Below are 14,879 nucleotides of genomic sequence, written 5' to 3'. Positions count from 1 at the left end.
TGTAGGTTATTGTTCATGAATTAATATTTTTTTGTGTGTCATCTTCAGCCTAGAGAAATGCAAAACAATTCTCATAGTGTGAAACTGTTTAAATGCCCATGGTGAGAAAAAAACTTACCTGTGGCCTTGGCATTTCAAAACTAATTACTTGAAGTGTCATTTCTTCTGAAGAGGAGCTCTTTTAGGGAGCTTAAACTGAGCAAGCTGATGATTGTGATGGCCTGGAGTTAAATTTGCAGTTATGTGCCTGCTTGAATTAGCAGCAGTTTTGTCTTCTCTGGAGTTCACAACGGTCTAAGCTTCTCAGTTCAGCAACAGACCTCTGTTCATAGCTGCAGAGCTTTATCCTCAGGAACTTCTCAACGGCTGACACAGGGCAGTGGCGTGGAAGCGTGGGACAAGCTCCAGCAACAAACAGCCTTTCACTGCCAGAGAGATGAGGGGGAAGGTGACAGCAAAAAGACCTGCTAGTCTTTTCCCTGTCTGGTTTGTGATGTAGATCTGCAGCTCTGTATCATCAGCATTTTTAAAATGTCATTGTTTTTCTTGAGCATGCCTGCAGAAGGGTAGCTTTTGTGGGGGGGATTTCTGCTGTGTTTGCTGTGATCAAGATGATGTAAAGATGACAGTTTTCAAAATAGCTTGTCTTGGTTGATTGATACAGTTTGTGGGTCAGGAATTACTATTTAGGGTACTTTATTGGTAAGTTTTCTTAAAAACATTGAATTTTACAACTTTGTTTATAAAACCTGCCAAATAACTGTGATTGTAGTTCCGAGCTGTGCCAACACCTTGAAATCTGGAAGCATTTTCAAATGTCTGGTTGATGCTTTTTTTGTGTGCAATTGAATAGTAATCATTTTTATTTCTGTTGAAAAGAAGTTCAAGGTTAGTTACTTGTCAAAATAAATCTACCATGTAAGAAATCCTTGTGCTGGCAAAGATGCTGGACTGAAAGCTTTACCTGCATTTTAACTCTCACTTCCATCCCCAATTCACTGTGTTAAGAAATGGCAGTGGTAGCAATAGTTGGCTCCTTGAGACACCCAGCCCTCCTGGCCTGCTCTCTTTGTGCACTTCTGCTGGGGTTGTCTGCTAAAGATCCATCTTTAAACAAGGGCTCCTTCCCTGGGAAGCCCTCCCCCAGGCTTTGATTGTGTATTTGTCATCTTGAGGTTTATGAAGAGAGCTCTGAAGTGGCTCAAGAAGCTGAAGCTTGAAAATAAATTCTGCTTGGCATGTGTGGCAACTTTAAGTAATTAGTTTTCATAATTTCTTTTTTAAACATTGGTTAGCAGTCTTGTTAATTACAGAAGAGACCAGACTGGCTCTAGGGAGCAATTGCTGGTCCATGGAGTACATAATCCTCGTTATGCTGTGTCTACCTGCCTGGCTGGGTGTTTACCTGAGACCCCTCAGAAGCAGGCATCAGCATCTCCCCAGTGACACAAGCAGGCAAAGTTGATGAGAGGGTGTGTAACTAGGGAGACAGTAGTTTGGGACTAATTAGTTCCTTACATGGAAGACAAGACACTATTTCCTTTTTAAAAAAGGCATTTAGCTTCATTCAGCCAACGTTGCTAATATACTTACTAGGAATTAATGTAGTTATGGTTGTAATTATAGATAATCAGCCTAGATTAAACTCTTGACCGTCAGCAGTGAGGACAATAATAATTCAGACTCTTAACTCTGTTCTGTATGGTTTTGGTAGCTGATGCTAGTGGTACGGTCAGCTTTGGTTAACGTTTGTGTACAGGTCTCGGCCACTACCTCTGTGTGGAGCCTTTATATAGTGACTACTGTGGTTGTCTGAAGTGGACAAAGAAAACTGAAGGTTGCACAGGGAAAACCAGACCACTCCATTGTACACCAAACCACCACCAAGTTTCTTTGTCTTTCTTACTGGGCAATCCTTACTGTGAGGAAATTTATCCTCGTGAATATGATTAGTCATAGAACCCACTAGTCTGTGGTCATAAACAAGGCAGACTGGAATGCAAATGTATGCTTTTATGTCCCTTTTTCTAGTTCACTGATGTAATTTTTTTGACTTGCACAGAGACATTTAACATCATATCCATATCGCTGCACACTGGCGGATTTTCAGATAGAGAAAAAGATTGGACGAGGGCAGTTCAGCGAAGTTTACAAAGCTACTTGTCTTCTGGACAGAAAACCTGTGGCATTAAAGAAGGTTCAGGTGAGCATTTAATTCCAAAGTGTTCCTATTTAGCAAGCAGAATGGCAATGCTTTAAGTGTCTACACAGATTACTTTGAGTCAGACACTGATTTCAGTATTCATTTGTCAGCAGTAATGATGTGATAAAAACTGCTTTAGAAATTGAGAGTGTAAGGTTTGGAATACCTACATGATCTGGTTTGATATTTCTATATTAAAAACTCCAACACTCTGCTTTCTACTCTTGTTCAGTTGGGTTTTGGAGGTTTGTTTGTTTACAACTTACTCCAACATGAGGACTAAGGGATAATGCTTCTGGAGGTCTCAAAGCAGTTTTACAAATACTGATTAAGTCAGGTTAGTTTCATGGTGCATAGTTTACATCTGGTTAGAAGAGGCCAAGTGGCCCCAATGTGCTCCTACCTACCCCTTGATTTTACCCTCTATCTTCTCCTATATTCTATACAGGACCCTATTTCTATTTTGAGCAGTCTGTCTGCACTGCATGGCCTTCATCATCTCGGAGTGGGTTTGTTTCTAAATCAGAATCATGCAGCAGTGGTGCAATTTCATATTTAATATCACTTTTTAATTTTCATGAAGGGTCCACTAAATTGTGTGTAAAAACAAGGCCCAAATGGGCACAGTCAGAGAGCTGGGGTTCTGCTGCTTCAACACACAGGAATCCTGAGAGCACCAGAGTATGAAGGGAAAAATTTCTGCCTTTGCTGATGGAGTTTTGGAAGAGTTTGTAACTTGGCTTAAAGTATTGTGCAGCGTTCAGCAGTTTGTCTGAAGAAATTTGTCTTTAATCCTTCAACAGATCCCTTAAGCTCTTGTTTCTAGCAATTTTCTGTTTATTGCAGAATGCATATTAATGCTCTATATTGTTAATTATTACAGGGAAATCAGTGCAAACTGTTATCTCTGTTTAAAAAAAACCACAACATTTTGTCTTATTTATCCTGTGAAGCAGTAACTAAACTATGTTTTGAAAGTCACAGAAGCAAATTCACCAACAACTGTCTTTATTTTTCATGCCACTTAGAATATTACCTACAGGTTCCAAAATGAATTTTCCCCCATTGCTAGCCCTTTAGCAGCTTCAAAATAAAGAAAACATTGATCTGTCTTTGATCTGGGGATTGTGTCTATGCTCATTACAGTACAGGATATACAAATTGGGGGAGGAATGACCAATTTCTTGTTAAAATGGAGAATCCTTTTTTTGTTCTTGTTTCATTTTCTTCTATGTTTTTGTCTTTGAAGATTTTTGAAATGATGGATGCCAAGGCTAGGCAAGATTGCATTAAAGAAATTGACCTCTTGAAGGTAGGAATTTTTCTGTTTCTTCTTTTGAGGAAAAAGTAGTTTTCAGGTTGGCAACAGCCATGAGCCTTTTGTGGCAAGTAACACTCACATGGCACGCAGCATGATCTTAAAAACACTGCCTCTGCGGTCTAGGATGGCTACATGATGGAAGCCTTTTGTCTTAAAAATTAATTTTATTGAGTTTTCTACCTGTGGTCTAAGGAGTCTGTTAAAAATCTTTGTCGTGAAGAAGCACAAGTACTCCTCTCTGAGCAGCATGTAAATTCTGCCCTGTGTGTTTTGATTTGTTTGTCACTTCAAAATAAGCCAATCAACGAGCTAGCAAAATGGGAAAAGGGTTTTGCATGTGCCTGTCATGTGTGTGTATGTATAAACATCACATGAAAAATGGTAGTTTAGAAAAAGGATCTGAAACCAGAGGGTGTTTCATAAGGGATTAAACTATGTAGTGATATTTTACCATCTCAGTCATTTATTTCAGAATGGTAGAAAGTATATATGCATGGCACTAAAAGTAGCTATTTTGAGGGAATGCAACAGATTGTGGAAGGCTAAAGTTTTAGTTTAGCTAGTCACATTTAAGTGTAAAAGTATTAAAGAATTCAGTTTGAATACTTAAACCATCAATTTATATTTATGCACTTGTAGGCAAAGCTTGAGTCTGCTGAACTGTAGTGAAGGCACGCAGGATAAACCCGAAGATAGCAGTTTGAATGTGTTCCAGTTGCTTAGCACTCAGAGAGGAAAGTAATGTCAGCACTAACATTCAAAAGAAAATGTGTGGTATTTCTGGGTTCTAGGGCAGCTAAGCAGTTTTGTCTTGAACTCTGGTTCTGGAAGGTATCACAAAATTGCCCTGGATTTATTCCGAGCAGCATGTAGATTTGTTAGGATCAGAGGAAATTATTTTTCTCACGACTCTGTTATGAAGTACTTCTGCCTTGCAGTTGTTTAGTGACTGGCCATGTAGTATGAGAAAATCATGCTTCTGAAACTTCCCTGCTGCTTTAAAATTCCAGTGTGTCGTGTAAAGCAATTATAGACTATTGCAAAATCACCTTGCTGTAGGAGTTGTTCTTAGTTTGTATTTTTAATTTAGACCTTTGAGAGGTTTGGGAAGAAATTGCATTGACTTGCTCTAGTCCATCCCTGTCAAAGCAATACTTTGGGTTTTTTGATCAAAGACTTCTATGTGACCATGGAAACAAAGGGGTTCTTGTGATTTGTCAATGAATCCTAATTATACAAAATTTAATGGAAGCCAGACATAATTGTCTGTTACCTTCAGTGTGATTCTTGGTAAAAGGTTTAGGTAAACCAGGGCCATAATATGGCTGTAATCAGTGTTTGGGCTGCCAGCACCCACACTCACTCATTTAGTCGTGACTTACCCCTCCATGTGCCTCTTGCTGGCAGTGCTGCTGTGCATACACATCAGGCATTAACTGCTGTCATACTTTTAGGATGCATTAAAGAAAAGTCATTAACCAAAGATAAAGTGTTTGTAATGTTTTGTGAGAATGAATATACTTGCTTCTAACAAAAGGCAATTCATGTAGCCTCTGCCATGTCACACAAGTATACAACAGTTCTTTACAAACCCCATAGTCTATCTATGTATTTAAAATAAGTTGGACAAAAGTGAGAATGATGAAAGGAAGGCTGGCTTATCCAGAGTGATCGACCTGGCTGTTCTGGGAAAACAGGTCAGTGAATGGTAGGTAAAAAGTGTACTTTTGCATTTTCACCTGTAAAAAGGTGGTGGTCGGTCTCTGGTGTTTCCCAGCAGGGAAGACAGTGCTGTAAGGCTCTTTCTAGACGACTCCACCCCCTGCTCAGCTTCAGCAGAGGGTGTGTCAGCTTCTGCTGCTGGAAGGGAACTCCTGGGAGATTGCTCCTTAGAAAATTTACCACAGAAGTTAGTGTGTTGGTTTGGGTGTTTTGTTTATTTGCTTTTGCATGCTAATAGAATAAATATGCCTCTCTAGGTCTAATGAGCTCCTTTTAAGTAAGTACAAAGCATCAGGAAAAGTGTGTAGAGTCTAACAAAAAAAGATACTTAGGTTCTTTATATTAGGTAAGTAATGCTTAGGTCTGAGTAAGCTGGGCTTTGTTACATCAAATAAACTAGTTCAAGCCTGGGGTGCAGAATGGGCAAGATGTTAGTGTAGGAGCTCTCCCAGCCATGTGTGGTCTGCATCCCCTGTTAGAGCTGTGGCTTTTTACTGGCACATGGTGCTGGGGCTTGCAAAAAGGCTTGACTTCTGGAACTCCCTGATGCCTTTGGGAACTCTGGAGAGAGTTTCCATCAGAGCATTCTGAAGAGGACAGAAAATATCTCTTTAATCATTGGTGTGACTCTACCCTAGGGGTCTGCCATGCTGGACAGCGTGTGTGCTGGTGCTGGGAGGGCACTCTTCTGTGTGTTGGCTGTCAGGGGTTGTGCTGCTCCTGACTTCAGTGCTTTTTTCACTGGAAGTTAATCGTTGACCATTGTACCTAAGAGCAGACATTTAAAAGAAATTTCAACAGGAATGATGGACTGAGCTATTTATTTATTTATTTAAGGGTTGGGCTTGTGGGAATGTTCTTCTCCTGATGCCTGCACATGGATCCCATTAGCGCTAATGTGTGCTAGTGCCGAGGCATTGCACAGGAGAATCTGTCCCCTAATGTGCATGCAGAGAGGAGTGATTAGTGTGATGGATCAGAACGGTGTTGCTTTTGGCTTTGTAACCCCTGGAATAGACAGGTTGAGTCACAGCTGTTTAGTAGATGAAATGCACACTTTAGTAGTTTCTAAATTTACTGCATTTCTAAGAGCACAAGAGAAAGATAATATAAACCAAAATGAGCAAGAGAGAGTTATGAGCTCTAGATACTACATTACCTTCTAAGCAATTGCAGGTTTCCAATCTATGAAATTGCAACATAAAATATTAAAACAGAAAATCTAATTTATTGAGGCTGTTGCTTAATTTAGTCCTGTGAGTAAAGTGTAACAATCTGGGAAGGTGTGGGGGTTTTAAGAAACATAGAAAGTAGGGGGTGAGGGGAGTGGAAAAATCAAAATACCTGTTGTGAACTTAAGCAGCAGCTGTACTGACATGGAAGGAGAAATTAGTAAGATGCAAGATAAATAATTTTAAAAATAAAGTGACCTGTGCACTTTATGCATCCTTTTCCTTCATCAGAGCTCTGTTTTGTTTTCATTTAATTCTGTTCCTTTAAGGGGCAAGGAGACCTGAAGGTGTACTCTAATCAACAGCTGGAGCATTTGTTTGTATTTAGTAGTGGGGGGAAAAAAAGTCAGTTGGTGCTCAACAAAGCTTCTTTCAGGACACTGCTTTTAAATATTTTGAGTTTACAGTCGAAAAGGTTGTGCTGTGCTATTTTGGGCTGCGTTGCTCTTTGCTCAAGGCACTTTTATGATGCTGTGCTTGCAATAAAATATATTCCTTACAGGACTTTTGGTCTAGAGTAGCTCAGAGCACAGTTTGTAGTTGTAGCAGTTGTGAATTGATTTGTGTAATGATTACAGAAGTGGCACAGGTATTGTATCTTGGAGCAGAGCTGTTGTCACTACAGCATTACAACATTCTTGCATTCCCTCTATCTGCAGCAACTGAACCACCCCAATATAATTAAGTACTTGGACTCTTTTATTGAAGACAATGAGCTTAACATTGTCCTGGAACTGGCTGATGCTGGTGACCTCTCTCAGATGATTAAGGTAAGGATGTGTCAGTTCTAGAGGTGCTGCAAGCCTTCAGGATTAGATAGAGACATGGGGTGGCATGGGTGAGCATATCTTCTAGAAGAACTTTTATGCTGCTTTTGCAGTTTTACACACCCACAGGGTGCTTCCAGAGCCTAAACCCAATTGTCTGGAGTGTTGTAAGTACACCAGAGTGTGCTGCTTGCTTCTGGTCACTGATTCAGAAGGAAGCAACCTTCTGCATGCTTTGGTGGGACGTGTGTGTTACTTGCAAGGCCATTTTATCCAACCTATGACTGATGGGGACATTTAATTATTGTTAGATTCACTATTCACATAGCCTGTCTGCCACTCCAAAGACATTCAAGGAAGCGTATTGACTTTCTTTGCAATGGGGATTTGGGTTTGAGAAAATGTTTCAAGTACTTGTTCTTCTTTTATGTTGCTCTTAGGAATACTTGTATTGCTGCAAACCAGCTTTAGTTAAGCTGTTACCACCTGCTTTTATATTTTCTTTGACATGTTAATCTTTAGACATACATCCCTTGTGAGAACAGATGTGTTATATCATGTTTGTTAGCACTCTCAACCTTCTCTCCATGTTTTACCTGATTTTTTGCCATCATTATACTGTAATTATCATAAATGAATGTTTGGAAAGTTCTCCACCTCCTCCTTGTCGCAGTTAAAATATCTTATTAACAGATTTGTTTTCTTTGCCAGCAGAGCTATGAGGCACTAGGCCAAAGGCTGTCAAACAAGTTATCCATTTAGGCCATAGTCAACGGCTAAATTTACAGTATCCATGAAAATCTGCTCCATCTCACAGGAGAGTCCCCCTGGGCAAGCAAGCTGGGAACAGGCATTTGGCAGAGCTGTTCCTGAGGAGAGCCCCAAAAATTCCAGATATGGCCTCCCTGGGCGGCCACTCATTAGCAGAAGCCATGGTTGGGTCTGCCCCAAACATGAGGGACAAGATGGTGGTGACCAAAGCCACACGTGTGGGCTTGTGCCAGCACCTTCAGCATGCATTCACTTGTGCCAATGGCCACCATCTCCTGCAGCTGCTGATGGCAAGCTCTTGGTTGTGCTCACTGAAGCTTATGGAGACAGCTTGTCTTCTGCCCAGGAAGAGCTCCTGTGGATTTTTCTTTCACAGTTTTCTTGTTGTTTCTCCTATGTTGTTTTACCCTTTTCCCAACAGATCCTGGGAAATAGTTTATCTCAGAATTTTTGTGGTTAAAGATGGAAAAAACAGGATTGCAAGACCAGGAGTCAGGGCTGTGATCCTCCTGGGGTGTGCAGGTGTTTTGCTTGATTTTTAAATCTTACCTTATGAAAAGTTTTACCTACATAAGTGAGATACCATGATATAAAATATTCACCTGTTTTGGCCATTTTTGGTTTAAAAGATTCCCTGCTGATAAGTATCTTCATTTTCTACCAGCATTGGTTCTTTTATTTTTTTTTAGAATCCCTTTTTACATCATTATAAAAAGGAGTTACATTTTCCAAAGTGTAAGTTGTAGATTCTTAGGTTGATGTCTTCTTTCTGCCAGCGCTCTGGTGTGCTCCGTTCTCCCACGTGTTTGTTGCAGGCATGAAGAAGATGCAGTGGGTTTTTTTCAAGGTCATACAAATGATGTTTTTTCCATTGGTGAAGATCTTGTAATTCCATTCTTTTTAATGGGGGGGGGGGGAGGGGAACCCCAACCTCTAAACCCCAAAAGAAACAGAAGTCTTCTCCTCAAATAGCCTTAACTGTGTAAGTGGAGCTTTCCGGCCTGCCCCTCTGTCACCCCCACCCCCCATCCCTTGGGAGCTGAAGCTTATGTGAGGATTTTCAGTTTCAGCGAGGCGGTAGGAACAGCAGTAACAACGCTCTGAAGGTGCGAGAGTGATAAAAACAGGGACTGTCTTTGTCACGCCCCTGGTGCCTGCATTATTTATGAGGTATTGTAAAGCTGATGTAAGAGAGTGCTGCAGGATAACCCACTGGAGAGCTGGGACTTCTTGTAAATGTCAGAGAAATCTTATTGGACATGACATTTAGAAAATTAGCACTTGTGGTCTTGCATAACCACTCTTAAATACTTTAATGAGAATTAAATAATTTTATTGTGTATATAACACTTTATCCCTCACCCTCTGTAATTCCTCTGTGCTCTCTATCAAGTTTTGGTTTGAAACTCTTGCAATCTGTCGGGTTTGCTGCCTGGGGAATTGCACGGTCGTGCCCCTTCACAGCTGATCTGCAAAAGAAAATTTGCCATTACTTGAGTCAAACACGAACCAGTAACAGCATTTCACGTAAACTATGAAATGTGACAACGGACATCAGATGTCTGTACTGAGAGGAGAAAGCACAAGATGCAGGAAGGGGCAACAACCAATTCCCTTCCTTTTTTTATTCTTGTTCCGAATGCCGCTGGTGGAAATTCTCAAGGGTGCGATGCAGTGCGCTAGAAGGTGTACAGCGTTTGTGAGGTAGTCGTTACCCAGTGACACCTCACATATCAAAGGATGAGAATAAATCTTAAACCTCTGGAAGCCTATTCTGAGTGTATTTTGTTAAAGCTCTGGCCGAAGAGCTGGCTCAGTACTTAGCACAGGAAGAAGCAATGGGAAGTCAGGGACCAATAATCCAAAGCAGTGGAATTTTTGGGATGCAGCGGAGGAGGCGGTCACGTTTGTGTGTGACGTACATGGCCGTGCATTTCTGAAATGGAGAAAGAGGAGTTGGAGACACTGAGTGTTTAGCCTTCACTGAAGTGTGCAGCTGCTTATTTATTCCTGTAATAAGTTGCTCAGGAGGAAGACTTCAGTATTGCAGACAACCATCACCAGCCTGGCTGGGCTCCTTTGTGTTGTCTGTGTTAGGCTTACAATTATTTTATTAGAGAGCTGTTGGCACCCAAAGATACCTTGAATGTAGATTCAGCTGTGCTGGGTGCTGGGTAAATGCACACAAAGTGGTCTTTTTTCCAGATCTGTGTGTCTCTTGATCAGTAGTGTCTTTCTGTCTCACTAGAGATAGTTCAGTTAATTTAGTATTCCTATTATGCATGAAATAGAATATATTATTCTACCTGATCACAGAAGAAACAGGGACATTTTATTGATGCTCTGGCCCTCTGTTAAAAAGAGGAAACAGATTACCTTATTGTTGTTAATAGACTGAACAACAATGAATGTTTACAAGATGATTTTTTTAATGATCTTTTGTTACTTAAGGCAAAATATTTGAGACATTTGTTGTTTTGAGGCATTAAATATGTTTTGCAAGGTAATTAAGGAGATTAATGCTAATTACAATGGGTGTCCATTCAAAAATGTCAAACCTATTTAAGCGTATTTCTCATAATAGCTGTTAATTAGTCGACTGGATTGAAGTTTACGTGGAGAGAGAGAAAGAAGGAGTTAAAAGCTAATCGGAAGAAAAGTCTTGCTGCTGCAGATCTGGAAGACATGAGCAGCCAGCAGCTGACTGACACAAGTCCAGGAACGAGTCAAATGTGTTGCTTTTTCACTGATCTTTTATTTATTTCCTCCCACAGTATTTTAAAAAGCAGAAACGGTTAATCCCGGAAAGGACGGTGTGGAAATATTTTGTGCAGTTATGCAGTGCAGTGGAACACATGCACTCCCGCAGGGTGATGCACAGAGGTAACATTAATTCAGTCTCTTTTCACTGAATAATAATATAATGTTCCAATTAGTAAGCGCCTACATTCAAAAACAATTATGCTGATGTTCAGCCAATGCATGTTTAGAGAGGCTGGAGCTTGCAAGATGGATTTCTCCTTCTGTCTCTCTGCCTCATTGTTAAAGGATTCAGTCCGAAGTGAGGGTGGTATTAGGAAGATGAGCTGCTTTGTATTCCAGACACTGATATTAAGTAGAAGTGTCAAACTTGCCATTAGAAAAGTGTCAGAAGTAAAATGCTGAGACTACTGGATACAGTGAACTCTGAGAAACAGATTTCATTGCAGTAGCTGTGACCTTAGAGAGTTTTAGAAGAGTTTTTCTATCTTGCAAGCTTCTCTGAAATATTAATACAAATATGTCCCACACTCTCATCACCCGTTCTCTGCTTTCATTAATTATTTTTGAATCTCTTGTCTTAGAACTTTTCATAACTTTGAGCTCTGTCCAAAAATTACGCTGCTTCTTTCAGCATAAATGAAATCCTTTGTGAAGGACTTGACCCAGGAAATGCAAATATCCCAGAAGGCACCAATACCAATCTCTGCTGCTCGTTATTTCCTTTCTCCTTTGAAGTAGTGAATTCTTCACTTTTTTTTTTTCCCCAGCAATGTGATACCATTTTTGCTCCTTCATCCATCCCCTGGTGCAGTTGATCAGTTGTGCCTGAATTAGATCTGTAATTGGCAGCTGAGATTTGGAGCCGTACATGTTTAATTTTCTTTAAGGGGAAGAAAGAGCCTCGCTAATTCAATCGTGACATGAATACCAGAGAAAACTGGGGTTCCAGTAATTTTTATCCTCCATAATCAAACTGGGTTGCATAGAGCCCTGAATTTATGTGTATGTGAGACAATAATTAGCCTTTGGTGTGTGTGGATGATGGTGGGCAGTGCAAATTTCTGTAGGAAACAACTTCCAAAGAGAAGCAGGCGTGGTTCCTTGATTTGCCTCTATTCTGTTGTGCTGTTTCCTGCATTTTCCCTCATTGGTATTTCTTGTGTGCTGGGAAGTGCACTCTGATTTTTGTGTATGTGCAGAGCTTGAAGTCTTGGAAGATTGAGCATATCAAAGCTATAAAGAAGCACAGTTCTGCTCGAGACTCTTTTGTACAGAGTGCGCTCCAGGCTATGTTTCTATTGCAGTAGTAGAACCAAATAACCTTTTGTGGCTTTGACCTTTTACCTTTTTCTTCTTGCAGACATAAAACCAGCCAACGTGTTTATAACAGCCACAGGGGTGGTGAAGCTGGGAGATCTTGGATTAGGCCGTTTCTTTAGTTCTAAAACCACTGCAGCACATTCCTTAGGTAAGATGGCACTTAGAGACATTAACCAAGCACTGCTGTACAGTTGTCAGCTGTGAAGTTCAAAAGAAGTGATGTCCTCTTACTGTGACAGAAACTTGATTCAGTGGATGTGTGTTATATTTTGTGATGTCTTTTAAATACTCTTTGCATGAAATTAATACTTTGTGCCTTAAAACTCCACTTGGTATTTTTTTCCTAGAAGATGTGGCCTGGTGAATGTCTGACTTACAGCAAATGTGGAAACCTGGAGCTTTCCCACCCTAAATAGTGTGTTTGCCTGTGCTCTCCTATGGGAATTAAATGTTAGACCACCACCATTTTGAGCAGATACTGGTCAGATATCCTTAGCCAAAACAGGGATTGTGACTGTTGTCTAAGGTGAGGGAGGGAATTGTCTGTTACAAACAGGACTGCATCTGAAACTCAGAATAAGCTTTAAAGATCCAAGTTTTCTTGATGTCTTCCACATAACTTTTCTGTTGATGCAGCTACTAGTTTTTGCCAAGGTGTGGTACCTTACTGTTATTAATCTGAAATGGCATCTCCTTTCTAGATTCTACTTACCATCTCTCTGGATTTTTGTTCTGTACTCCACTGTGCTTTAGTTCATTCCAGGTTATTTTGTTAGCTAGTGTAGGCAGTGACACCACCGTGGTCCTCTGCAAATGCATGTGTGGAACAAAGCTAAAGCTAATGGCTGTCCTAAAGTGAAGTAGCCCTTCTGTTTTTCCAACCAATTTTGCAGTCAATAAGTAGTTTTATTGAGAGAGATTTAACAGTTTACTTCTGAGTAACATTACAAGCCTTTGAAGCATTAATGTGTTAATACTTCTGTTGCTTCTGTTTCCCTCCCTCTGAGGCTCCTTACCTTATGATGGAAAAATACTTTATCACTTGTCATGGAGTTCTGTAGATCAGTCACAATGCTAAGGATGATTCTTTGGTTTGATTTGGTTGGTTTTATGGTTGGTTGGTGGGGTTTTGGTGGTTTGGTTTTGTCGGTATTTTTTGTTGTATTTATTTATTTGGTGGTTTTTTTCCTTTTTTTTTGTTTGGGTTTTTGTTTTGGTTTGGTGGGGTTTGTGTGTGTGTGTTTTGGTTTGGTTTTATTGCTCTTCTTTGTTCAGTTGGGGTTTATTTCTCTTTCAAATGTAGCATGGTTATACCTCCAGCACCTCTCTGGGTACAGAAAATAAGTTGGCTGGTTTAGAGCACCCGGGTTTCTCTCATTTTTACCATTAACATTAATTGCAAGGCTGTAGAGCAGTGTGCAGTATAAAGTGAGCATTCTGTAAGTAGAAAGTCTTTCATAACTGTGTAACCTCTTGAGAACTGGCTGATTTCTCCATTTTTATTAATGGGTCTCAATTTTTTGAGTCACCTCTGTGTTACAGCGGTGAAGAGATGTTGGCTTTTAGTGTGGTATTTAAACTCTTTTCCATTTAGCTCTCACAGTTGATTTTGGACCACATGACATTTGTTTCACTATTTGTCTTTGTGCCTGAAAAATACAAAGGGCATTTCTACAGTTCACTTTCATAAAATATTAGATTTCCCTTTGTGTCAAAAGCTATCCTAGGATATATCCACACTATGCTTAGTAGATTAAAATAAATCCTCTTCATTGAAAGTTACAGTCACATCATCTGAACAGGCAAAAATATGATTGTGTCTAATTATATGATCTTATCTAGTTTGACTGCTGCACTTATTATATTAATAAGAATAAATTGGGGCTTGAAAACTGGCTGCGCATGTAAGCCAAGCTTGTGACCTTTACCAGGGTTGCTCTTTCTTAATTGAGAAGGCTCATGTGGGAAGAGTTAAGCCTCTTCTACATGAACCTTGCCCTTCCTCAAATCAACAGCATCCTGGAAATGGGAGAGTAAGGTGCAAAACACGAAGGGAGAAGCAGCTAAGTGATGGTGGAGACAGCATGTTGTGTTGTGGGAGGGATGGACACACCATCATTTCCAGTGATTCTTGTATCCATGCCAAAAGAACACTTTAACAATCACAAAATAGGCAGACTTCAAGCTTTTTTTTTTTTGGTAAATTGCCAGACATACAGGTTTTTGAGCAGCAGGAAATCTACAGATCTTGGGTTTGGTTTAATTAAGACATTTGTTTAAGTAGCAGTGAGTGATGAACACCCTGCAAACCAGAGCGTGGTACCCGTGCGGACCCAGGTTGTGATGCCGGGCACTTCCCGTAGCCACGTTGCCCTGGCAACCGCCCTGAACCATCATTTCTCTGGCTGCTGACCCATGAATTGAATGCACAGCTTATGCAAATATATTCATCTAATTTTTTTCTTTCGTTGTATTTGCTAGCATCAGACTGGCATAAAAGGGCATTAGGCAGTACCACGACCCGTCTGACAGGTGTACCACCGGGCTGCGGCAGCGCGGCCGCCGCCGTGTCAGGAATGGGAGCTGTAATTAGAGCAAGGAACAGAATGAACGTCAGATGAATTACCAGGCAGCAGATCATATTTGTCAGGAAGGATTGCATACATAAAAATTAAGTGACAGTACATGCCGGGGTAATGAAAGAAAAATGAAAGATTTGCCTATACACAGCTCGTGGGATGCAGGCAGGTGCCTTGCTGGGAGCAGTGGCAGGATGCCTG

The 14,879-nt window shown here is 40.5% G+C and overlaps 1 protein-coding gene across 2 annotated transcripts in view; it reads left to right on the top strand.

The window, feature by feature from the left end:
* The window catches only part of NEK6 (NIMA related kinase 6), a 64,225-nt gene that overhangs the window by 30,646 nt on the left and 18,700 nt on the right, over window positions 1-14,879 (top strand). For both annotated transcript variants that reach the window (XM_068155763.1, XM_068155762.1), the window contains exons 3-7: window positions 2,063-2,203; window positions 3,453-3,515; window positions 7,138-7,248; window positions 10,791-10,899; window positions 12,140-12,247. In XM_068155763.1, the coding sequence (XP_068011864.1) occupies window positions 2,063-2,203; window positions 3,453-3,515; window positions 7,138-7,248; window positions 10,791-10,899; window positions 12,140-12,247 (532 nt within the window). The remainder of the gene's footprint in view (window positions 1-2,062; window positions 2,204-3,452; window positions 3,516-7,137; window positions 7,249-10,790; window positions 10,900-12,139; window positions 12,248-14,879) is intronic.

This window comes from Melanerpes formicivorus, unplaced genomic scaffold (genome assembly GCF_026170545.1).
Source record: "Melanerpes formicivorus ecotype bairdi unplaced genomic scaffold, bMelFor1.0.p_v2 SCAF_33, whole genome shotgun sequence".
Taxonomy (NCBI): domain Eukaryota; kingdom Metazoa; phylum Chordata; class Aves; order Piciformes; family Picidae; genus Melanerpes; species Melanerpes formicivorus.
Note: the sequence above shows the minus strand (reverse complement) of the source record. Positions and strands in the feature narration are given on the sequence as shown.